Genomic DNA, 24,625 nt, shown 5'->3' with positions numbered 1-24,625 from the left:
AATGAAACGAGCATAAAGAGAAATAAATGATTAGATATCCAAATTGATGGATATAATAATGAGCTTGAGTAAAGAGGAAGGAGTTATAAATAGACTTGCCACACAAAACGACAACCAATTCCAAAACGATGATACCTAGGTCCCACCACTTTATTCTATTAAATCATTCTATGAGGCATCAACATTTTTAAGATCAATTGATGCAATCTTAAAGAGAGAGTCATCTAAACTTGATCATTGTCTCAAATTGTGCTAAATCAAAAGAACTAATAAAGGTGGAGAAATGTTAGTTAAACTTGAAAGAAAATTCAAGTATTTAGTAAAAATATGAACTCATAAGAGAAAAGATTTGAGCTATTAAAGATATGGACAATTGTCATGTTCAATTCTTAGTAGGACGTTGATTGGGGTGTCTCATCCCACATTAGGCAAGTAAAGGGATTTTGAGACACTAATAAATGTGAGTACTATACATTTTGTCAAGTTAACCATTTAAAAAGAGAATAATGATCTTATGATAAGATAGTATTAAAGTAGAGCTAACTCATGCCAAGTACTTCTTGAGAAAAGCAGGAAAGGTTGCTAATAACTACAAATTGAGTGAGTATCATGCCAAGTTCTTCACACGGACCATCTAGTGCAATATGTGAGTTTATTTGGCATGCTTTCTTGGAGCCTATTTGGGTTAGCCTTTTTTTAGTTTAAAAGCTATTATGAAGCTCTTATGAAAAATAATAGTTTTTAAAATTAAGTTAAAGCTATTTAGAAAAATAAATTATATAAGTTCTAATTGTAGTTAAAATTACTATAAATGGTATTCATATCATCTTCAATCACTTAATATATTAAAATGGAACAAATATGTTTCAAGTTTATATACGATTTCATATGTTAAATCAAACAAATTTATAAAGAAGCAGAACAACTCTCAAACTTATATAGTAGTAATAGTCTTAGATTTTTGATGATATAACAAGCAATCGAACCATGATACTTTAATTCTCCATAAAAAAGAGAAAGAGAAAACGATGTAATTAACATCAAAATCCTTTGGTGAAGAAGAGAGAAAACCTTTAAACAGTATATGAATGTAACTCTAAATTTTGAGTTTTTTTTCCCCTTAATCTTTGTAAGAATAAAAAAATCTTAGGTTTTGCTTGTTGGGTTTTTTCTTTTTCTTTTTTGAGACAATTTTTTTAACCCTTAAAGATAGAGTATTTTAAAAAATAACCTTCATTTTAATTTCAACTATTTTTAGCCTAAAGAAAAGATTTTTTGACAAAATTACTCTTAATGAACCTCTTCATGTTTGAGTGCTCCTAAGTTTTCTCTCCCACCATTCGTCTGCTTTGCTCCCTATTTTGCTGTGCTCTTTATTTTTCTTTCTCGTCATTCAATTTTCTCTAATTTTACCACCATCACTATCTCTCTATCTATCTCTCGTCATCTTGTCATATGATCAAAAAGCATAACATGGAAGGTAACAACATATTCTTGGGTTTATTGGTTTATATTCACAAAACCCTATCTCTGTTTATCTCTCGCCATCTCATTGTCGATCTACATACCAAAAAGCATGACATGGTAAGTAACAACAAGCTCTTGGGTCTATGGGTGTTAAGTTTTTTTAGTGATTCAAGTTTGGTAGAACATGCCTTAGCATATAACAAAGTGATTCATGTTTTGGCATGTGACACTAGTAAGAAGAAGGAAGCTTTGCTGTGCAATATATGGTGTTGAAGCTTTGACCTTAGCATGTAACACCTAGTATTGAAGCTTTGACTTTGACATGCAACATCTAATGCTAAATTTTTTTTATGATTATAGGAAATGTAACAAATAAAATAACCTAAAAGCTAATTATTCAAATTTGAGGATGCTGGAGAGTATCTTTTCGTCCAAATTTATTTCATCCCAACCATTTCACCCCAGTAGTAATGTTGACGCTGAATAATTTTTCAATACATCTTCATTTCCATGTCAAATTCTTTTTTGATTTAAACTTTATCTCTATCGTGAAGGTGTTTAACTCCAAGAATTTATATCATATTGAAATACAAAAGTAAAGACCAAATTACATTTAAAAAGTGTTATTATACGTCAAGTTCAAAAAAATGTTGTTATAATTGAAAAAAAAATTTGTTACATGTTTTAACTCCAAGAGTTTATATTATAGTGAAATACAAAAAAGTTACATGTTTAAAACATGTTATTGTTAAACGTCATGTTCAAAAAAATTAAGCAACACCAAAACTTCAACACCAAATTTACATGCCAAGTCCAAAGTTTCAGCATCAAATGTTACATGCCAAGGTCAAAGCTTCACCACCAGATATTACACGCCAAAGCTTCTTTTTTTTTTACTAATGTTATATGCTAGGGCATAAATCATTTTATTACATGCTAAGGCATATTCTACTAGACTTGAATTACTAAAAAAAACTTAACACCCATAAACTGAAGAACTCGTTTTTACTCATCATGTCATGCTTTTTGATCTATAGATCGACAATGAAATAGCGAGAGATAAACACAAATAGGGTTTTGTGAATGTAAACCAATAAACCCAATAATATGTTGTTACCTTCCATGTTATGCTCTTTGATCATATGACGAGATGACGAGAGATAGATAGAGAGATAGTGATGGTGGTAAAATTAGAGAAAGTTGGATAACAAGAGAGTAAAATGGAGAGCACAGCAGAATGGGGAACAAAGCAAACGAATTGCAGAAGAGAAAATTTGGGAACATTTAATTTGTTTGAAATGGTTTTAAGGGTATTTTTGTCATCTTATGGATAAAATTGGTTAAAAATAATTAACTTTATATTGAAGGCTATTTTTGAAATGGGCTTATGACTAAGGTTGTTTCTTATAATTTTTTTTTTCTAGTAGTCTTTGTAGACAAAGGTAAAGGAGAGAGAGATCACAATTTGCATTAGAGAAAGGTGATTTGCAAAAGGAGTGAGAGAAGAGGGAGGTTGATTGAGAGAGGGGATATTTTTTGAAAAGTTGATGTATTTTTAAAAGAAGAAAAAAGAAAGCTCTTATCTAGAGTTTTTTTTAATCTCTTGTTTTTTAAAATTTTGTTCTTTAAAAAAAGTTACTTTTTTTAAGAGATTCTCAAAAGTTCTGTTTGTCTAAACTTCTATTTTTAAGAAATAAATAAATTGAAAAAAAAAACCAAACCAAACATGCACTTAGTTTCATACTTTTTACTTTCTAATCTCTATTTTCTTTTTTTTTGGTGTTATTTTGCCATTTTCTTCATGCTCATCCACCCAATTATTTATTTTCAATTACTGATTCAATTCTTCATCGTTCAAAGTGTGTGTTTTGTATAATTTAAAACTTTGGATCTTTATTTGGTTCTCATAGACAACACTCGGATAAGTTATTTGCCCATATTTTGTATTAAATAAAAAAAACTATATATAGATTTGATAACCAATCCTAGCATTATAGAGTGGGTGTTTTTCTAGTACGAGTGAATTTTCATATTTTTAAACCATGAAAATCTAATTAATTTAATAAAAAGTAAAATGGTGAAGATAAAAAAATTAAATGAAAACTCTCAAAATCATGTTATCCATTATACTTTTAAATTTCAACTCTTTTCTTTACTTTTTCATATCTTATATAAGTTATAACTTATTAGTTATACAAAAGAAGAAATTGTTTCATTTTTTATTTTTTTTCTTTTAAAAACTACTACTAACCTTTGATATTTCTCGATATTAAAATTATCTGAAAAAAAAAAAAAAAAACCTTCTAAATTCGAATGGCGGTACCAGTCTAGAAGAGCTAACATCGCGGAGACAGCCGCCCAGTATCTATTACCCCAGGAGACCCATGCTCTCCCTCTCAAAGCGACTCCACACTCTAACCCAATGCCTCCGTTCCACCACCCACCAACTCCGCTTCGCTAGAACCGACGGCGCTTCCTCCAAGCGGCGGTCCAAGGCCCCAGGATTCGCGTTCAAGAAAACGGAAGATAAATCCGAGTGGTGGATCGTGGACGGCGAGATGCACGAGATTGGTGATCACGTTCCCCCGCGTGAGCGCTTCGTCATCCCCAGAGATAACATTCCAAACAAGCGTCGAAAGCAGCTCAGGGAACAGTTCATGCGCCGCACTCGCCTCGTTATTAAGGAATCGGTTAGCTCTAATAAAAACAATTCTTATTATGCATAATAAACTGCAAAAATGCAGCAAATAATATTTATTTTCTTGGTTTTACTGAAGGAGCATGAGCCATGGTGCAAAAGGTACATGGAATTGTATAATGAACTTAGAGAGAACTGGGAGAGGTTGTATTGGGATGAGGGTTACTCAAAAAAAATTGCTAAAGATCATGCCAATTACGACTCTGCCGAGGATGATGATCAAGATTTTAATCCTTACAGGTTTCTCCTTGCTGGTTTCTTCATCATGCTGTGTTTATTAATCGTGAAAAAGAAGATCCTTAGACAAATCATTAGAGTGTTTCATTGGCATTGTAAATGTAGGATTTCTTGGTTAAGGATTATTCGTTTGGTGTCACAAGTTATGACCAAAATGAACACCAATAAAGAGCCTCACCAAATCTTGAAAGTTTTATGTTTAGTAATTCTTTTTTGTTTTCTTTCATCGCCTGTTCAGCATTATTTTGTCTGACTAAAGATGCCAATTAGAAATGGCTAAGCATACACCCTTTTGCTTTGTTTTATAGGAGCAGGCGACCCCGTGCTGATCTGATGAAGGTATCACTTTTTTCATATCTTAATAGAATGACTTGTTGGTGGCATAATTTATGAAATAAAACTCAATCTCAAGAAATCTTGGCCATCCCATGTTACGTTTTGGAAATTTCTCTTTTTATTTCTTTTTTGTAATATCTTCCTGATTGATATGACTGTGCGCTATGTAATCTGACTGCAGGACCAAGGCCTTGGGAGGAATAGGCAAGGTGATACCTTGGAGAAGGTTAATCAAATTCGGGATAAGTTTGAATATGACAGAGAGAAAAGAATGAGAGAGAAAGGTATGTTTGACTCTTTCAAGCTAATTTCCATTGTATACAAAAAAAAAAATTCTATTTTCTGCTCTTGCTTCTATTGGATAGATCTAGAGGTGGCAAGAGCTGAATTGACCCAATCAACATACCCAATCTATGTGAATGAACCTGAATTTAATAGGGAAGGGAATTACCTGAAAATCTGGCCCCGACCTGAAACTTGAAATGGTTTGAACCCCAATCAGATGATTGTATGCTGTAGAGTAAAATGCAGCAAAAATTGATCCAAACTCAGAAGACCTATCTTACCATCTACAAGCGAACTTGAATTTACTTAAAAAGCTAGCAACCAAAACCTGACCCTGACCAGAAACAACTTGCCCAATTACTACCTCTAAATAGATCCCTTGGTCTCAATTTTCAGAAAGGCGTCCATGTTGGTTGAAGAAAGCAACTAAAAATATATTCAATAGTTGTTTGAGCTATTTTGTATCTTGGCTTGTTAATGAGGTGGCTAAAGCTTAGCCCAAGTTCTTAACTAGCTAAATGAACTAAGCTTGAGTATCTCATAACTTAGCTCTGGTAGGCTTGTAAATGTATTTGATTTCATTTCACTTAAAAACAAGTTTAATTATGGGTCCTTGACTTCGTTGGCATGTTAAAGAAATTATCATACTAAAGAGGTTTTTGGGAATTGTTCATTTGTTAAATGTGAATTTGTGTTGCCAATATGCTGATATACAGCTGATAAGCTTTAGGTTTTTAGATTTTGAAATTTTAACTGATCAAAAGTCAATTCCTTTTTTCCCCTAAAACTACTTGCCAGTTCTGAGTCTCTTTAGCAAATGTTTGAAGAGATTGGTTGAAGCATTGTACTCAGCTGAGCTGAGCTGAGTATTAACTCTTCCTATAATGATGCCAACATTGAATGGTCAAATGGTCAACCTATTTTAAACTGATATAATTCTAGGTTTTTGCAATCTACGGTTTTATGGTTTTCTCAATTCAATTTTAAATGTCAATCTGATATTTGAAATTTTTACTTCATTAAATTTACCACACTCTGCAAATTTTTACCCCTTTCCTGCTCTATAAGCTTTGGGAGATAAGGTCTTTTACAGGAGTTTTTAGTCCTGTCAAGGTCAAGGTTTGGACTGCTGTGACTCTTAACTGATAAAAATGCATTAAACTCTTTGCCAATTGTTTGATATAGAGTGATATGCTAAAGCTAATTTTCTTGCTATGACTGCACATTACTGATCATGATGATGGAAAGGCCTTTCATCAATGTGCACAATGTGATTTACGAATATTTTCACTCACCGTGTGAAATTATATCTTTAATATGCTGAAATTTTGGATCCTTTCATTGTATTTTCTGCAATGTTAGAATGCTTAGCCATACATTACAAGGTTGTCATAGAAAAGTTGATGTCATTACTGCATAAACTGGTGCCTATAATATCCATGAAATTCACATATTCACTGAAATCATCTGTAACTTTGCAGAAGCTTAACTTTCAGTCAAGGTTAAAGAGAATAATAAATTTTCAAAGCATGTCAATGTAAAATGCTTGAGAATTTAAGTTATGCATGACATGCAAATGTTATTTGAGATGGATTGTTTTCTGCCTACTTTTCTTTTTTTTTAATAGCTTAAAATATGTGAAAGGATCATGTTACCTTTGGTGGAGTCCTGATGTACATGTATTTTGCAGCATTTGCACCAATGAATGGCGGAACATCCTTGAACAGCTATGATACAAACTCCAGGAGCCAGCCATTTGACACTCAGAGATACTTTTCTGATAATGATTAACAGTATTATGAAATAAATAGAAACAGAGGAACTAACACGAGAGCATTTTAAGCATTTTGCAAAGAAAAGAATCTTTTTTATTTCACTATGCCCCATTTACCATTGTTGTCAACAATGTTATGGTGCTTCAAATCCTGGCTATCCTCTGAGCAGTCCTTGCTTGTCAAACGAGGATGCAAAGGGTTTCAAATGCATTTATATAGGAAGGTAAGCAATATGGATGTTAGCTCATAATTTTGTATGAGATTTTCTCCTTGGACAAATTGTACATGTGATGTAGTTCTTTCATTCGATGGGCTGAAATCTCACTTTTATGATGCTGAGATGATCCACCAGAAAGATTGTAAATCGAGTGCCAAATTGAGACTTCGATTTGATTATGTATTGCAATATGTATTTGAAGAGGCTTAATTCCAACAAATGGGCCGGGCCAATATGTCTAGATCTCACTTTCCCCCTGTATTTGTACTCTTATTTGAGCTGTTACTGTTGATTCAACCAGCAAATGTTCATGCCAGGAGGAAGAGAGGTGAAAAGGAAAGGATATGGGAGGCGATAATTGAATTGATTTTACTTTTTATGACTTTGAATTTGTAACCAGCTCATCATGCAATTACAAATAACAGGGCTATGCAAGGGTTTTAGTCACTTGGGGAAAACTGATTTAGTTATCTCATGTACCAAAAAGTGAACATAAAACCAAAAAAAAAAAAAAATCGATGTTGATTAAGTATTTTGGAATTGACCCATTAATCATTTTCAAGACAAATGAGTTTCACATATGATAAAAATACAGCCGGTAGAATATTCATTAATTGGTTTTCCGTATAAGAATTACAGCGGGTAGCATATTCCTTAATTTTGAAATATTCAAATTTGAATTGTATTAAAATGTTAATTATTTATATCTTAATCATGATAACGGGTAAGCTATTCGTTAATCTTAAATCCAAATTTGATTAATATTCAAGTACTCATATTTTATTCAAATTTGTTTTAAAAAAAAAAGCAGTATATAATACTCAAACTTGATCATTAATATTATAAAAAAAATTTTGAAATTTATCAAATTTTATGTATGTTATTAATATAAATAAAATTTAACTCATAAAAAATAAATTACAATTTAAAAACATTTTTAAAACAATTAACAAAATTTGGTATAGATTTTAAATTTTAATATTTAAAACTATTATTTGTAATTGCATTTGGTTTGGATAATGGATATTTTATGATTATTAGTTGGAAATGATGATAGCTAGTAGTGTTACTTCATAATAAAATATTTTAATTTTACTAATTGAATCAAATGATATACATAAGATAAGAGAGTCGAACATAAAGATGCGGTGCAGTTGTGGCCTTGGAGATGGTTTAGGTGAAGTCGAGTCTTAACGACTCAGCAATCATGGCACTCAGAATTCAAGAATAAGTTTGGTTTCACAACGGGAAAGGTAACAAGATAGAGTAAAAGCACAAACAAAGGGTGGGGCTCCCCTCTGGAAAACAAAAGAAATTGGTTACTTATTTGCTACTTCTACTTGTGTTTAGATTAGATATCTCCGCAAACAATACTCACATTTTTCTTCATTTTTATTTATTTATTTCAATCAGGCCGGCGCCCAAAATAAGCCTTCGTCACCTCTCTCTCAATTTTCACATAAAGAGTTCAAACGGAAAGCAAAAGTTTTTGAAATGATGGGAAGGATCTGAGCAACTGAAAATGAGTGGGGCGAGACTCTGCGCATTGCTAGGGGAATTGGGCTACGAAGCTGCAGGGAAATTGGATCCCGATAGCTTTGAGTGGCCTTTCCAGTACGACGACGCACGCTCCATCCTCGATTGGATCTGCTCCTCCCTCCGTCCCTCCAACGTCCTCTCCCTCTCCGAGCTCTCCCAGTCCGTTCCCTCCCTCTCTCTCTCTCTCCATATCTTTTTTGCATAGAAAAATGCGGGGAAAAAAATGTCCAAAGATTAAACCCTCAATTTAGGTTGCCATTGATGGGATCAATTTAAATGTGTGCAGGTATGAGCAATTTGTACAAGAAGGGAAGCTATTGGAGGTAAAATTTTTTCATTATTTTGTGTTCTTCGGCTGCAAATTTTGGGATAGGGCGTTAATGTTAGTGTTTTGTTTGTATAATTAAATAGGGGGAAGACTTGGACTTTGCTTATGATAGCATTTCAGCCTTTTCGTCCAGGAGGGACAACCAGGAGGCAGTTTTCGGAGCTGAAGAAGGATTGAAAGATATTAGGTATTCTTATTGTAACCCAGCATTGTATTTTACATACTTGAAATTGCGTGATATTTGGTGTTTCTTTAACATTTTTCTGCTATTTGAAGATGTTAATCATTTTAAGCTTGATAACATTGAAAATATTTAACTAGGGGACTGTGTTGGATTGATACTTTTAGGTAGCTTGAATGTATTTTTCTTGATAGAACTTCTTCAGAGAGGGTTCTACTATGTGCTTGTGCACTCCCAGATGCTAATATTTTGTTCCCTTTACATTTCTCGGTGTTTATTTCAAAATTCTTTTGACTAGTGATAATGCACCCCAGCTTGATGCTTCCGGTACTGATAGATATCTTTTTGTCTTTATTTAGGGATGCAACCGTAGCATACAAAGCTGAAGCTCTAGAGTTGCAGAAACAACTTAGGCATTTGCAGTCTCAATTTGATATGCTTACAGGCCAGGCTTCAGCTTTGATCCAAGGCAGACGCGCAAGAGTTGCTGCAACATCTACTGTCAATGGACACCTTACAACCATAGATGACAGCCTCTCAGGAAGGAACTTGCAGGTATGTAAATTTAAGCAATCTCTAATTACTTTAATTGCTATAATATTTGAAACATTTTATGTTGAAACTTGATCAAGCTAAGGTGGAATGATAATATATTCTGAGTTGTGTTTATGCTGTACGACATGATTCCGCTGCACAGTATAAATATATCAATGAAACTAGAATTTAATGTTAAAAGCTATTCCTTTCTTTAATTTTTTTAATTGATTCCTTTCTTCTAAGAGAAAGTGTTCATCTGTTTGAACATTGAAGAAGTACTTGGCATTTTTGTTGTGATTTAGATGAATGCAGTTCTTGGAAGGATAGCATCTACAGCACAAGAGCTGGCACATTATCATTCTGGAGATGGTACTGGTTTACTTTCTCATGCTTGTTCCTTTCCGTCAAAGATGTTAAATTCTATAGTGCTATGCTCTTTTGACAATGATGCATTTGTTTAAATCCATTTGTCTGAGAGGGTAATCATGGTTTGGGTTTAACTTAGGCTAATGAAGACTGACCTGACAACCTTAGTATTATCCCCTTCCCTTTCCTTTTTCCTCAATTTAGATGCCTCTCAGTTGACATATTTTATCTGTAGTGTAATTGGCCTGGTGCATTACTTGCTATTTGGCTCTGTAAGTTTTGGTTTGTATGTGGTTATTTTCCTGGTGATACATGAATGTTTCTGCTGGACTTATTGTTGGTTCTCAAAATCCATGTCAAATAACAAATAAATAGAGGAGCTTGAGATAATGCATGCCTAGCATTAGGGGTAAGGAAGAGTGGAAGGAAACTTTTCTTTGTTGCATGCTCCTTTCTGATAAGCTTTAATTCATTTTTTATACATGCAGAGGAGGGCATCTACTTAGCTTACTCTGACTTCCATCCTTACTTGGTTGGAGATTCATCTTGCATAAAGGAGTTAAATCAGTGGTTTGCCAAGCAACTAGACACGGTATGATCTGGAACTGCCCCGTTTGTATCTCATGTCTTTGTGTTGCATAGTCTTCAATAATTCTACATTGACCTTTAAGAGTGTTCTGTTAAGCACCATTTTACACCCAAAAGTGTAAAACGAAAGGAAAGAAAAATTCAATGAAAATGGTTCAGGAGAGATAATGTAAGAGTACGAGGAAGAAAAAAAATCCTCCTAAAGGAGAGGAACAATATCTAGCTGTTTAATCTAAGCAGATGGTATATCATGTAACTACCAGAGTATTTAGATTATATCCAATCATTTTGTGAAACAGTTCACTTTACTATGAGCATACACATGGAAATTATGCCATGTGGATACTGATTATCCATGAGTGTTCTCACGTTCCAAAGGATCATGTTAATTTTATTCCTCTAAAGCATACACATGTACACAACTCTATATAGTGTTTAGTTCAGAAACAGAACACATGCATATACATTACCATCAGTCTCTTACCTCCATAAGGCAATAGAAGTTCTACCTATTTCAGACTGTAGGTTTGCTGGCACCTGAATTTCTTTTCAAACCTTTGGTCATTTCTGTTGTGGGGTTTAAATTTCTTTCAAACTGTTGGTCATGTTCCAGAGTGATATTTATGAAATATCATCGCATTCTTGGTATTTATCATCTGTATCTTTATATGTTTTTTATGTAACAAAGTAGATTTAAATTTTGCATGCTATGTTTAATTTTCCAGCTATTTGGGTTATAAGTGAAAAATGTGGCTAGCCAAGTGTTTTTGTCTTGAACTGTTTCTCCTTTCTTTAATTCATATTAAGACTTCTCTGTTTTTATTCTGTTACCTTTGTTGATTCAATATGTAATTACACTCAGGTTCCTTTTCGATTAGTTGCTGAAGAGGGAAAATCCAAATGTTCATGGGTGAGTCTTGATGATGTCTCAAACATCTTAGTAAGAGGTATTCCACTCTATTCTCTTAGAGTAAAACTCTTTCGTTTCCTTTTAGCAATGCTGTACTTTAATTGCAAGGCATAAATATTTCCTTTGCTTATAGTATGATTCTGTTGGCTTCTATATGACAATTTTTTGATTCGATGAATATTCATTAAAACCTTTTTCCATATAACCTTTCTACTGGAAAGGGGAAAGTCCATCTTTATCCTGTCTTGTTGTGCCTTTTTACTCTCTAAACTTATTTCTTTTTGTCCTTAATCTTCTTGCTTCTTTCATCTTTACCCATCTCAATAAAGGAGCCTTTTTTTTTCCTTAGTATTTATTAGAAATGATGAAAGTATATTATTTTACTATTAGTAAAAATTTAAAATAAATAATGTTTATAATGAGCTTCAACTGCTGCTTTTATAAAGCTTCTTTGAGTGTTAAATGAATAAATGTAGCTCATTATACAAAACAAGAAAAATGCAACGGCTAAACAATAGCAACTGGCTTTGTGCAATGACTTGCTTCTATCCGAAAGAAAGGTGGATTAAATATGTAAAATTGTAAATTAAGGTCCTACCTTCTTAAATGGTGCCTTAAGTTATTTGCCACTTGAAAATCTTTTAACTTTTATTTCTTATCGCAGGATATATGAATTATTGAGTGCAATTATCTCTGTTAATTTCCAATATCTGGTTTGTTTGTCATAAATTATTCTGTATGCCACTCATCTAATGTTATTATTTGGAAATCTTTTTTTCTCATTTTTCTTACTCACGGTTCTTTACAAAAACTAAATGAAAAAGGAAGAATATGATAATCTTCTATTATGTGCTTTGAAAGTCATGCCAATTGCACTAGTTTCTACATTTTTTTATTCTTATATTAGGTTTTGAAGATGTGTCTGTATTGGCTCATCTGCTAATAATGTACTTGCAAAGGTTTGAAGAAAATGATGTGATGCACATTCTATATGCCAAAAATAGCAGCATGCTGACTTAATATAGCTGGATCTTCTGAGCAATCACAGCAAGTGATACTACCACAGCTTTACATTTATCTTGATAGTTTTGCCAGATTACATTTTGTTAGTTTGTAACAGCATATGCACTGGTGATCTTACATTCTTGTGGTGGCAAAAATATTTGCATTTTTCTTTTCTTTTTTAAATGCAGCAGATATAGAAAAGTCCCATCATCAACGTGTATCTGAATTGCAGCGGCTTCGCTCCATGTATGTTCTTTTTTTATATATAACTTTCTAAATATACTTTTTTATTGTGATTTTTAACTAGCTATTGTTCAATTAATTGATTTATCTTTTTATTTTGAAAAGCAATTAATTGATTTATTTGAATGACTTTGGTGCTTGGAGGAAGTTTTGATTTTGTGGGAGATAGGAGAAAAACGGTTTTCTTGGCATATTACATCTTTCCTTATTGCAATAAAAGTAAATGATTATCACTACAATTATTCTCTTTCACTTGCATTAAGTAAAAGTTACACGGGGGTTAAACAAATAAAGAGATAGAAACTAGTTTTGTTGGAACATTCGAGATTAGCTCTACAATAGCATGTTATGTTGCTGTGACAGTGAGGTCTAATTTGGTTCTCTTTATATGGATTATTGTCCATTTTGATTCTTGAAAGCAATATTTTTGCTCCTAGTTGAAATAATCTCAATCTTATATATTGTGACACCATGAGTACTTGTCAGCTTATTATTTATTGTAGACTGTACAGAATGTTGTTTGATACGTCTAGAACTTTGGGAGGGGGGGGGGGGGGGGGGGGGGGGGTGAGGTGTTGCTTTATACTTTTTAAAAAATAAATTTATTGATCATGATTTGACAGATTTGGAACAAGTGAAAGACAATGGGTAGAAGCTCAGGTTGAGAATGCCAAGCAGCAAGCCATTCTCATGGCACTTAAATCTCAAATATCATTAGATGAAGCTCATATCCATCTTGATCTTCATTCCCTGAGGTAAGCTTTTACATTTGTAGAAGTTCAGTGTCTAAATTTTTGCATTCTCAGTTACCATATTTTGCATGATTCATATTACTGAGGTCAGGTGATATGGTTTGAAACTTAATGCAATCATTTCGGTTTTTGCCACTATACTAGCCATTTAAAATTCAAATTTGTCCTATATGCATTCCTTGATTAATGCATTCATCTGGCTGTGTGACTGACCCTGTAAATGCCTTTGTCGTTTTCAACTGGAACTGTCATGTATTGGAACAATGCCTTTGATCTTCTTTAAGGAAATGCAGATGCTGGTCTTATCAATATTTACGATGAAAAACATGGTAAAGAAGAAAAAGTAAATCCATTCAAAAGATTCTAATCTAAAATATCCACCCCACCATAATATTATAATCAAATTAGACTTAATTATGACTTTATTATCATAATACTACGAAATATTCTAAGCTTGTAAATTAGCACATGAAAGGGCATTAAATTCTTAGACAATGGGCATCATTACAAGGAATAACTATATAAATGTTCCTACTTGTTATGATTGTAACATATTAATACATCATGTTGATTATAAATTTGTAGAAGAAAGCATGCTGAATTGGTGGGAGAACTTTCAAACCTTTATCACAAAGAAGAGAAATTGTTATCCGAGGTTTGTTTGTGTATTTCTATTTCCAGTTTTTTCAAATTCTTATGTGACCTAAATCTTTTGCATAAATAGTTGTTCCATGCCAGAGCTGTATTCCCAGTTAATAATATAAGCTTTTTCTACCTTCATAAGGTCAGAACAATTTTGCTTGAAATTTCCACTCTCAAGTAAGCTTTATTTCAATTTGAAAATATAAATTCCCGCTTAATTATTTTTTGTGATGCTGATACCATTACGTATGACCTGTATTGTCTTAGTTGATTTAGGAATTTGTTAAGGCATTTATTAGTGGTTTCCTCGAACATCTTTTTGTGGGATTGCTTATTCCTGCTGCTTTCCTAGAAACACAGAAGATTTCAAATGTGTGATTTAGTGTCATACACAAAAGGTTTGTCCAATCTATTTTCAAAATATAAAATTTCCTTCGCTATCAAAAAAACTTGTACGGATGAAGATTTAAATTTACTTGGTCTTTCTTTTTCTTGATGTAGTTTATGCTTATTAAACATAACTGATTTGGAGATTTCCTTGTAGAGGCATAATACTAGGTTAAAGGATTTTTTTTTTCTCTTTTCCTTTTAGTTGCCTATGGATATTAGGATTATGGCAATGTCCATTGCAGACCACAGTAATCAGAATTGAGAGGCTTGGCTGTCATGGAAAAAAAGTTAATGGTTGGTTTCATTGTTCTTGGAGTTGGTGAATGATTGTGAGGAAAAATGTAAAGGCCCCATTAGGAGAGGTGCTATCGTTTATATGGCTTTATTGTTTGTGTGTTGAATGATTAGATGGTTTTCTGTTTTGGCTTATGGTAAAATTATGATTTTCTGTAAGGCTGTTAGAATGAGAGTAGCCTTTAGGGCTGATGGAATGACAAGTTATGAAATCTAGGACATTAATGATGCATCTGGCAGAGATGATGGTTAATCTGCCAGTAAGTGTTTTTTGACTGATTGGATAGAAACAGGGTGTTGCTGTTTAAAGGTAAGGCTGACTGGTTGGATGGATTTCAAGATCAGTGGTGTTTTTGGTGTTATGTGGCAGTGGCATTCAACGTAAAGGATGTCGATAGATGTTAAGTGGTGTTATCCCTTATCAGTCAAGTTTAGGGCTGCCTTTATATTCAAGTTTTGCCTCTCTATTTGTTTCCTGTTGCTATTCATTTGATGCTTAACGATAGACTGGATTTTTGTGATATTGGTGTCCTATTCGGGATGTGCCAGAAAGTGACTTTAAATATTATGGTGTATGGTGAATAGGTCCCTCAGGTGGAAAGTTATGGTAAAGGAGATTTGATTGTGGATGAACTCAATGCAATTAATCTTGCTTTGTTGGATATATTTACATGGCTGGGCTTTCATTCATGAATAGTTTTTGTCCCTAGACTGCAAATTATTATTCTTATTCGAAATTGGATTGAATTTTAATGTTATAAATCATTATGTTAATATATGTATTAGTGTTTTTGTCTGAGTGCTTTTCAGGGATTTTACTTCAGCTGACTCTTATCTCTTTATTCTTCATTGCTGCCTCCCTTTTCCAGACTATTCCAGATCTTTGCTGGGAGTTGGCGCAACTCCAGGACACATACATTTTGCAAGGTACAGTGGTTGTTTTTCTTTTTCAGAATTACAAGCAGAAGGTAAACAGTAAAGTTATGTTATGGTTTTGTTAGTTTATCGATTAAGTTGATGTTGTTGTAAATTTATTTTTTTTAGGTGATTATGATCTAAAGGTTATGCGCCAAGAGTTCTATATTAGCAGACAAAAAGCGGTATGGTTGGCTACCCTTCACTGGTGTTTATTTACTTATATCTTATTGGGATTATATGTCAGAAAAGGAATTAATATCCAAATAACATAAACAATGAAGAATTGGAAATTTTTTATTTCAAATTTTTTGTGGTGATGGAGCTCTTGCTTCTTACTTTATCAGATGGTATTAAAGGTTTACATAGATTTAATGCATTTGGGTAAGATGAGTAAGTAAGAACAGGCATGTGGAATAACCACCATTTTACTTTCCCTGTCAACATAAGACACTGTTCTCTGGCATGTCAGTGGCATTCAACCATGTCTACTATCAGTCAGACTTGCTGCTTCTTTGTAGAAACCATGATATTTGGTGAAAATATTGAAAATGGAAAACTTTTCGAGTTAAAACATTATGTTTCAGAATACACTCTGATTAAACATGTTGAAATATGTTTGATGTGTTATTGTGATCAAAGACAACAGTAAAGGTTGAGTTGTTACTAGCAACAACCATAAAGTTGGCCCATCTTTTTCCTCTTTTACTAGCATGCCCTTACCACCGATGTTGTTAATTTCTTTGGCCTGTACAAATCAGTTTCTGATAAATTTGAGACTCTTAAGCTTCCTATTTCGTTCTGCTATTTGTGCCAGCCAATACAAGGCTGTCTTAGTTGTACTGGCCTGTTTCGGTCGTTTCAGACAAACTGGCCAGTGCATTAACTGTATAATAAAATCCATTTTTTTCAGATATTTATTGTTGAAGGAGGGAATTAAACTAAGGATCAAAGAGATCTTTTGTTTTTAGCAACCAAAGAGGAGAATGTGCCTATTGTTGCTGATGCCAAATATTTCTAAATTACACACACAAAGAGGAGAAAAAGAGATTGTGTGAGCATGGAAGTATTGGATTCAAAAGATAAAGAGAATCTTGCAGATCTGCCATTTGGGTAAAGAATGAGAACACTAGAAGAGATAAGATGAGAGAAACAGAGGGAGAAGATAGGTCTGCGGACTTTGGAATCTTCCTTACCTATACCTTCATTTGCATCTAAGACTGATATGGGCTGGTTGCTTGCTTATTTTTGGGTCCAAACAGCATTGGATTAAATATCATTTCTCTTTGTTTTTTTATTTTTTTTTTCAAGGTAAAATACCATTTATATTTTGATAAAGAAAGTACATTTACTAATTTTTTTAATCTTCGAATGAAAATAGGAGACCCTATATATATAAAGATACACATATTTTATATTTATATATCTATCCATCTCTCTCTCTCTCTCTCTCTCTCTCTATATATATATATATATATATATGTGTGTGTGTGTGTGTGTGTGTGTGTGTGTAGAACAAACTGAAAACCCTGAAACGGTACCAAAACAACCTATACCAGTACATACCATGGCATTTTGCAAAAGCCGAAATGCTGTCTGGTATGATACTAACAACCGTGCTTACCACATGAAGTCAAAAAATGTACGAACTCTAAATTCATTTGCAAATGTTTGACATTCTCAATTTCTTTTTGCAGTTTATTAATCATCTGATCAATCAGCTTGCAAGGCATCAGCTCTTAAAAATAGCTTGTCAATTGGAAAAGAAGAATATGCTTGGAGCATATTCGTTGCTTAAAGTTATTGAGTCAGAGCTTCAGGGGTACCTGTCAGCAACCAAAGGCCGAGTGGTATGTTGGATTTGATGGTCTGGTTGTGTATTCTTGTGTGCATCCTTATGTTTTACAAATGTTTTCTTTATGATGTCCACAGGGACATTAGTACATCTATTACATCTAGCCTGCCACTTACCACTCTCCCTTGTTAAAATTCTACTCATTGCTGCTGTATACATTTCTGTTACAGCTTGTTTGTGATGCATTCCATGTTAAAATGTCTCTAGCTTGAATATTAGAGATCAAATTGTAATGTCCTTTTGTCGGTTCATACTCGGTTGATGATCTACAGGCAGGGTTAGTTAATTTTCCTGTGCTCCACAAATTTTGAGAACTAGTACTGTTGTACAAAAGAACAAGGTGAAGAGCACTATTGAATCTGAACTTTTTAGCACAGTTGTAAAAATGGAATTTAAAAAAATATGTTTCATCAGAAGTACCAGATGGTCCTTAACTTCTGGGTGAATGAAATCTGTCTCTTTTTCCCCTCTTTCTTTTTTGTATGTGGAAGGGTGGACGTTCGCCTTGAGTACACTACAAGTAGTCGCTACCAAAAAGGCTAATGCTCAGCCACTTGTTAAAAGGATCTTTGATATTGACTGCTTTCATAAGTTCTATTTGTATTCTTCTCCTTAATTCCTGGTTCAATACTACATGAGATAGTATTGTTTCCCTGATATTGTTTCAGTTTTCCTTGGAAATCCTCCTATGGGTTTTTTCCTGACAGTAGAAAGCTGTTTCTTATCATTTAGGGGCATTGCTTGGCACTAATTCAAGCTGCATCTGATGTCCAAGAGCAAGGTGCAGTGGATGACCGAGACACTTTTCTGCATGGTGTTAGAGACCTTCTAAGTATCCATTCAAGTAATGTCGCCATTGCTATAAATTAAGACCTGATTATTGTTTCATACTGTAACTACTAGAGATTTGTGTTTATTAGAAGGATTTTAATTTGTGGTTGCTTTTGGCATAACTTTTAGATGCACAGGCTGGTCTATCAACATATGTATCTGCTCCAGGCATTGTTCAGCAGATATCTGGTCTACATTCAGACTTGATGGCTCTTCAGTCTGATCTGGAGAATTCCCTTCCAGAGGACAGAAATAGACGTATCAATGAGCTGTGAGTTACTTTCAATGTATCCTTGAATATGACCTTGAATTTATCTTTGACATCACTATCGAACACATTCCAATGTATTGCATGTTACCTGTATAGTTGCCAAGTTCAACATTAAGAGAGAATACTAATGGCATATAGCACTAATTTACGTCCTCTTTTTTCTTCTGAAAATGTACAGCTATGCAATAGAAAAATCCTCCTAAGAGATGATCCTACTGCACGTATTTTATAAAACCTGTCTGTTGAAGAACTGTCGGGGGAATTTTCCTTGACCAGATTGTCTGTTTCAGTATTTGTCATTTCTTGAGTACTATTGTTGCCAGCATCACCACTTTATCATGCCTTGCTTATAGTATGTGTTGTTAGCTATATCATAAACACATGTTCGAATTGTCTGCTCTGGTTCCCTAGATCAGCAACTTTAGTATTCATGAATGCCAGTTTGAGATACATGGATTATATACAGTAGTTTTTTGGTAGCCCATATGAATGCTAGTATGATAGTCTCATCTGAAGCTTAAAGAACCTACTATGTAAGGTGATATCCTTTTGCCAAGGCTGAAGTAATGTTGCTTGCAACTGCACTGACCAAAATCCAGTAACAGAAGAATAAGGATACAGTCAAAACCTTCCTAAATGATTTAAAAAATTGTCTTGCTGAGGTTGTTGATTTATAGTCAAGCTTGTTTCTTCTCCATTCTTGAGTACCTTGGATTGTGATTATTTATCTTAGGATCTCATTATCCAAGCGTATGATACAATAATTATGTGCAAGGTACTGTGCCTTGGGTTACAGAGTGTCATTTTTAGGTATGCTTATCTGCAATAGAGTGCTTATTTTTCCAAAATCTTCTTGGCTAGGAGAATTTGCTTTAAAAGCACTTATTTTTTCTTCAAAACAGCACTTGTCACTGGCATTGACAATAACCTGCAGGATAGCAAGTAAACCTGTAACTTTGGAACATGTGAATTTGTCCAAATATTGGATGAAGTTGTGCCCCTATCATGTTTTGCATATTTTACCTCCTGCAAAAGCCAACATAAGTCCACCTTCTTTAAACAACACTGCCTGGTCCCCTTTTTTCCCGAGGCATAGGCCCAGAGGATAAGGCAGTAGAAATTAGTATTGGTTTATCTATCTGCCAGTCCAAACTAATCTGAACTATCACCCTATCTATTTCACTTCTCTTGTCTGTAATTTGAAGGCTGCCCTAAATTGGCAGTTGAAGAAGAGAGAGAAACTTCTGGCATGATTATGAGATGCTTGGGAGAGGAAACAAATTATTCTTGCTATATGACATTGTAAACCAGCAGACTTTCTTTGAGTTTTGTATAAAGAATTTCACTATGTTTCACCTAAGGAAAATTGCAAGTATTACCTTTAAACACATTTTGAATGAGAGTAGATTTGTGTTTGATGGATTTTTGGTTCCCTTGTAAGTTATATATCTTTTCTGTATTGTGCCAGGTGCACTCTGATTCAAAGTCTACAGCAATTATTATTTGCATCTTCGACGACTGCACAACCAATATTGACACCACGGGTATGTTCTTCAACAATTCATACAAGCCATGTTGATTGCTAGAAGCATGATCCTGCCTTTATTATTGCCTTGTTAGTTGTTATTGGTCTTACCTTTCGGATGATAAATTGATGTGCTATGCTGTGACATTTTGATGCCCCTTTCAGCCTTTAATGAAAGAGCTGGATGAAATGGAAAAGATCAATGCAAAACTCTCTGCTGCAGTTGAGGAGGTGACGCTTGAGCATTGCAAGAAGAATGAGGTAATTGGAGTTAAACCTTTTCACCATGTCATGGATGAATTCATGCTTATCACTGCATATTATTACCACATCTGAACCATTTTCCATTTCCACCAGTGAATCCAGTATATTTAAGAAGATATAATATAATTATTCTGCCGATGGTGTCTGAAACATTTGCCAGAGTTTCTTATTTGTGGTCTCTATGAATCAATCAATTTTAGGAGTAGACTTTACTTGATGTGAGAGAACCTTTTGAGAAGTCCCCTTATCGGGTCACTGTAATTAAGCTCATGTTAAGAATCTAATGGAAGTACACTTTTGATTATGTAACCGCATTGCATATGCAAATGAGTGAAAAAACTAAGGTGGTTACTATAATCTATTGTATGCAGCTGGGTGAAAGTTGTGCTATCATATGCATGCTCCTGGTATAACTTTCTAATATCCAGCTTGACATATGCATTCTTTGTTGTGGCATGCAGATTGTAAAACATCATTCCCAAGAGGTTGGTCTGCAAAGGCGGGTTTTTGTCGACTTCTTCTGTAATCCTGAGCGATTGAGGAGCCAAGTTAGGGAATTGACTGCTCGTGTCCGTGCTTTGCAAGTTTCCTAGTCCTGTACTCGGGAACAGTTTTACAATAGAACATCTTGAAAAACCCTTGTCTTTCTGTTGGTTTGTATTATTATGTAAGTATCAAAAGGTTAAGAAAAGTTTTAATTTGTTCCCACTGAATTTCATTTAGTTTTTCTCAATTTAAATTTGATTATTATTCATATTACATAACTAGCAAAGCTTTAAAAAAGTTTCTACTTTCTTCTACAATTTAAAATGTAATTTTTTTATAATAAAAATAAATTTTATCCGGTGGAAGTGCATTACCCGAAACAAAACTCAACCTCTAACACTGGATAACGCCTCCAAGTGCATGTCCTTTGAGTTTTGTTACTCTTTCTGCTCATAGGCTGGATTCCACTAATACAATCTATCGGCAGTAGAGATAAAACAAATATAGCAAAACAGGAGTTTTAGTTACTTCACGCATTGATTTCCCGAATCCCGATCACACTTTTTATTATGGAAGCAAACCAAAATGAGCTCCAAATCAATGTCCTTCCTGCAAGTAACTTTTTCCTCAAAGCCAAACAGCAACCGTACTCTCGTGCCGCACAAGTCAAATTTGTAAGAGCCAGCAGTCATTTATTAGGTGTTCCCCACAGGGACTCAATGATTTGATAGTTCTGGAAGAGGTGCGCCTATCGACTCGGACAACACCATGTACCTTTTTTCTGTTATGTGCAAAGGACGCAATGGGCTTAAACTGTTGTCCTGAAACGCTCACAGTTTTCGCCCCTCTTGATGTTCAATTCAGGGAAATTCGTGACACTTAAAGGAGTTAGACTAGTTTTCTGACTACAATTGTCCCCACTCTTTGAATAAAAAGCAGCGGGAAACTAAAAGACGGTGTAAAATTTATGCCATTTACAACCTGGAATGATGCTGACCAGAGAGCAGAGGGATTGTTATTGGCCTGGCAGACTGCTTTCAGGGACGGGTTTCAGTTTCAGAGAAGAAGCCCTACCAAACCTGGAGAGAACAGGCTGACCACCCGCACCCTTTAACTTATTGCTAGAGTTTGCCGTTGAGCAGCAGGATGAGTTCTGAGTCGCTGCAGTAGCTCGATGAAGGTGGCACCTGAAGGAACCGGCGTGGCTTGTTGGAGAGCAGATGCAACTCTTCTTGGATTCCAGACTGGCTTTGGTCGCCATCACATTCTTCTTTGCCTTCATCAATTCTTCTCCCCCATTTGGTGGACACTTGATTAGAGTGGGCCTGGACAAAGTAATAAATCAACACCCAAGAGAAAGAGATACACTGTATTTATTGCAGATGTGATATGTGCATTAGCAGTCAGGCTCTCCCTCTGAATTTCGTATTAACTACACCATCACACTAAGAACTTAATGCACAACTAAGCATTCACGGGCCATTGTTCTCAACAAAACTTGATATCTGGGCTAGTTTTTTATTTATTGATGAATGCAGTAACTGTTTCTTTTCTTGTCAAAGAGATTGAGAAACTCAATGACAAGGTACACAAGGAATAACACATCTCTTGACTTTTTCCCATCTCAATTTAGCACAATAATTGCAGCCAAAAGATATAATATATATGCCAATTCCATTATAATTTATAAGTTTCTCAACTGATTCTCCAATGACCCAAACCGAAATCCAAACAATAATTAACAATTTATAACTACAAAGTTAATTTACAAGTTCAGTAAAATTTTTTTGTTTGGATTCGAATATCTTTTACAAATATTCTCAACTATACATAAATTCTCCGCTGAAAAACTAATTTCATTCATTTTTTTTTCTCTTAATATTAAATTTGATTTTCATTTACACCAGCAAAAATCAACCACAATATCTCCCTCTGCCGACAGAACAAAAGAAGTACAGGCCACAAAATAAATGAATTTTTTTTTTAAAAAAGTAAAAATAGAACTCAATTAATTAATATACTTTAAGAAATAGAGTTATATCTATGAGATACTAGTAGTATATGGTCAAGAATAACACACTGAAGCCCTCTTTGTTTGTTTGTTTTGCAGGAAAAGGAAAGATGAATTGCATACCAGGCAGCCATGGGGATCGGCTCCGACTTCTCTGACTTGAGTGACTCAGCTGGCATTTTTAACCAAAAAAAAGGAAAGGAGACTTAGCAGAAGAATAAAGAAGACAACAAACAGTAGATAGAATATGTGTGAGAGAGAGGATTAGCGTAGGAAACGTTCAATTATCAACACAGAGAAGGATGCTTTTTATTAGGAGAAAATTAAGGGATAAATACTCAGAATTGGAGATTGGAAAGAGAGAGAGAGAGAGAGAGAGAGGGCCATTTTTGACGTGTCCAAAGGCGCATGCATGCAATCTAACGTTCCTTAACACTTGGCTATCGCATGCATACATGCACCATAGCCTAAATTATTCTTGAGTTTTTTTTTTTTTTTTCTAGTAAATATAATATATCTTAATTAAAATTCACCCATTAATTAATTAAGAAGCCTGCATGCCTCACCTCCATATCTTTCAATCTCTCTACCATTTTAATTGTTCCTTTTGTTTGTGAGAGAAGATTAAAGCCTTATCGATTAGTAAATCGCCTCCTCCAGCTCATGGCATAGAACCCAACTGGCTTGAGGTCTGGGATTTCTGTACAATTGCCACCTGAAACCGCTCAGCTCACCCCCAAATTACAAGAGCCAAAGGAAAACCCTCCCAGCCTCAACCACTTACAACAAAAAAAACTCAACAATCACCCAAACACAGCAAATCACAAGAGGACAATTTGATTATCAAATAAGCCCATTTAACTCTTTAAGAATTCAAATAAGTCCTTGATATTTATTGTAGTCAATTAAATTTTTATATTTTTATTTGGAGTCAAAAAGGATATATCATAATGAATGGTGTTATGATATGATTACGTGACCACATGATAATATAAAATGACAAGACGTATTTTAATTAATGACAATTAATCAATTATTAAGATCTATTTGAATTATAATAAAAATAGACATTTTAAAAAATAGCCCTAAAAAATAAGATGTTTTCAAAAATAATTTTTGTTATAATTTTAACTATATTTAACCCAAATCGGATAAAATTACTCTTAATGAAGTGCACATGATGTTACATGTTATATACAAAAACATATTACACGCTATATATTAAACCTCTTTATATTAAGTACACATGATGTTACACGCCGTGCAATGATATTATACATCATGGTGAAAAAAAAATTCACGCTATGTACAAAACATGTTGCATACCATGGTTAAAAAAATATTATTATACATCATGTTGAAAAAATATTGTTACATGCCATATTGAAAAAATATTATTGTTACACACCATGTTTAAAAAATTTTGTTATACTTTAACACTCGAAATATTTTATTACTTCTGAGTCAAAACTTCAAATCCTTTCAACTTTCTTCATTTCTTTTTGTTTTTCTTTTAAGATTTGACATCGATTAAAATGTTTCTAACATGTTTTCATAAATCAAAACATAATTTTTCTTACTTAAAATACCTATTTCAACTAAAAAAAAAAAAAAAACTCCCTTTGAAATCCTAGGTTTATAAATTTTAAATTCTTAAATTTATTGATGTCTAGGATC

General features: G+C 33.9%; 2 protein-coding genes across 5 annotated transcripts; both read left to right on the top strand.

The window, feature by feature from the left end:
- Positions 1–3,740: 3,740 nt before the first annotated feature.
- On the top strand, positions 3,741–7,235 carry LOC18612643 (uncharacterized). The gene is made up of 5 exons (XM_007049548.3): positions 3,741–4,157; positions 4,245–4,405; positions 4,711–4,741; positions 4,920–5,022; positions 6,714–7,235. Exons 1-5 carry the CDS (start codon positions 3,852–3,854, stop codon positions 6,812–6,814), a joined length of 702 nt encoding a protein of 233 aa, XP_007049610.1. The 5' UTR covers positions 3,741–3,851; the 3' UTR covers positions 6,815–7,235.
- An 896-nt stretch (positions 7,236–8,131) lies between these two features.
- On the top strand, positions 8,132–21,164 carry AUG3 (HAUS augmin-like complex subunit). Of its 4 annotated transcripts, none has more exons than XM_007049545.3 (19): positions 8,132–8,268; positions 8,429–8,713; positions 8,841–8,877; positions 8,966–9,069; positions 9,423–9,618; positions 9,903–9,969; positions 10,455–10,558; positions 11,417–11,501; positions 12,658–12,715; positions 13,336–13,467; positions 14,050–14,119; positions 15,660–15,717; positions 15,835–15,890; positions 17,403–17,555; positions 18,293–18,404; positions 18,521–18,662; positions 20,131–20,206; positions 20,353–20,448; positions 20,913–21,164. In XM_007049545.3, exons 2-19 carry the CDS (start codon positions 8,538–8,540, stop codon positions 21,042–21,044), a joined length of 1,854 nt encoding a protein of 617 aa, XP_007049607.2. In that variant the 5' UTR covers positions 8,132–8,268; positions 8,429–8,537; the 3' UTR covers positions 21,045–21,164. The 4 variants fall into 4 exon arrangements, with proteins under 4 accessions (XP_007049607.2, XP_017974162.1, XP_007049608.2 ...); XM_018118673.2 differs by lacking the exon at positions 8,132–8,268 and adding an exon at positions 8,281–8,300; XM_007049546.3 differs by lacking the exon at positions 8,132–8,268 and having other exon boundaries at positions 8,359–8,713; positions 12,661–12,715.
- Positions 21,165–24,625: the final 3,461 nt, after the last annotated feature.

This window comes from Theobroma cacao, chromosome 1 (genome assembly GCF_053813885.1).
Source record: "Theobroma cacao isolate CCN51 chromosome 1, ASM5381388v1, whole genome shotgun sequence".
NCBI lineage: Eukaryota > Viridiplantae > Streptophyta > Magnoliopsida > Malvales > Malvaceae > Theobroma > Theobroma cacao.
The sequence above is the reverse complement of the archived record's forward strand: the minus strand, read 5'-3'. Positions and strand labels throughout refer to the sequence as shown.

Excerpts from the sequence above, each read along its gene's own strand:
- AUG3 (XM_007049545.3), top strand. The coding sequence starts at position 8,538 with ATGAGTGGGGCGAGACTCTGCGCATTGCTAGGGGAATTGGGCTACGAA. Across the intron at positions 12,716-13,335 it reads TTGCAGCGGCTTCGCTCCAT|ATTTGGAACAAGTGAAAGAC; the intron begins GTATGTTCTTTT and ends ATGATTTGACAG. Across the intron at positions 14,120-15,659 it reads AAGAGAAATTGTTATCCGAG|ACTATTCCAGATCTTTGCTG; the intron begins GTTTGTTTGTGT and ends TCCCTTTTCCAG.
- LOC18612643 (XM_007049548.3), top strand. The coding sequence starts at position 3,852 with ATGCTCTCCCTCTCAAAGCGACTCCACACTCTAACCCAATGCCTCCGT. Across the intron at positions 4,406-4,710 it reads CAAGATTTTAATCCTTACAG|GAGCAGGCGACCCCGTGCTG; the intron begins GTTTCTCCTTGC and ends TTTGTTTTATAG. Across the intron at positions 5,023-6,713 it reads GAAAAGAATGAGAGAGAAAG|CATTTGCACCAATGAATGGC; the intron begins GTATGTTTGACT and ends TGTATTTTGCAG.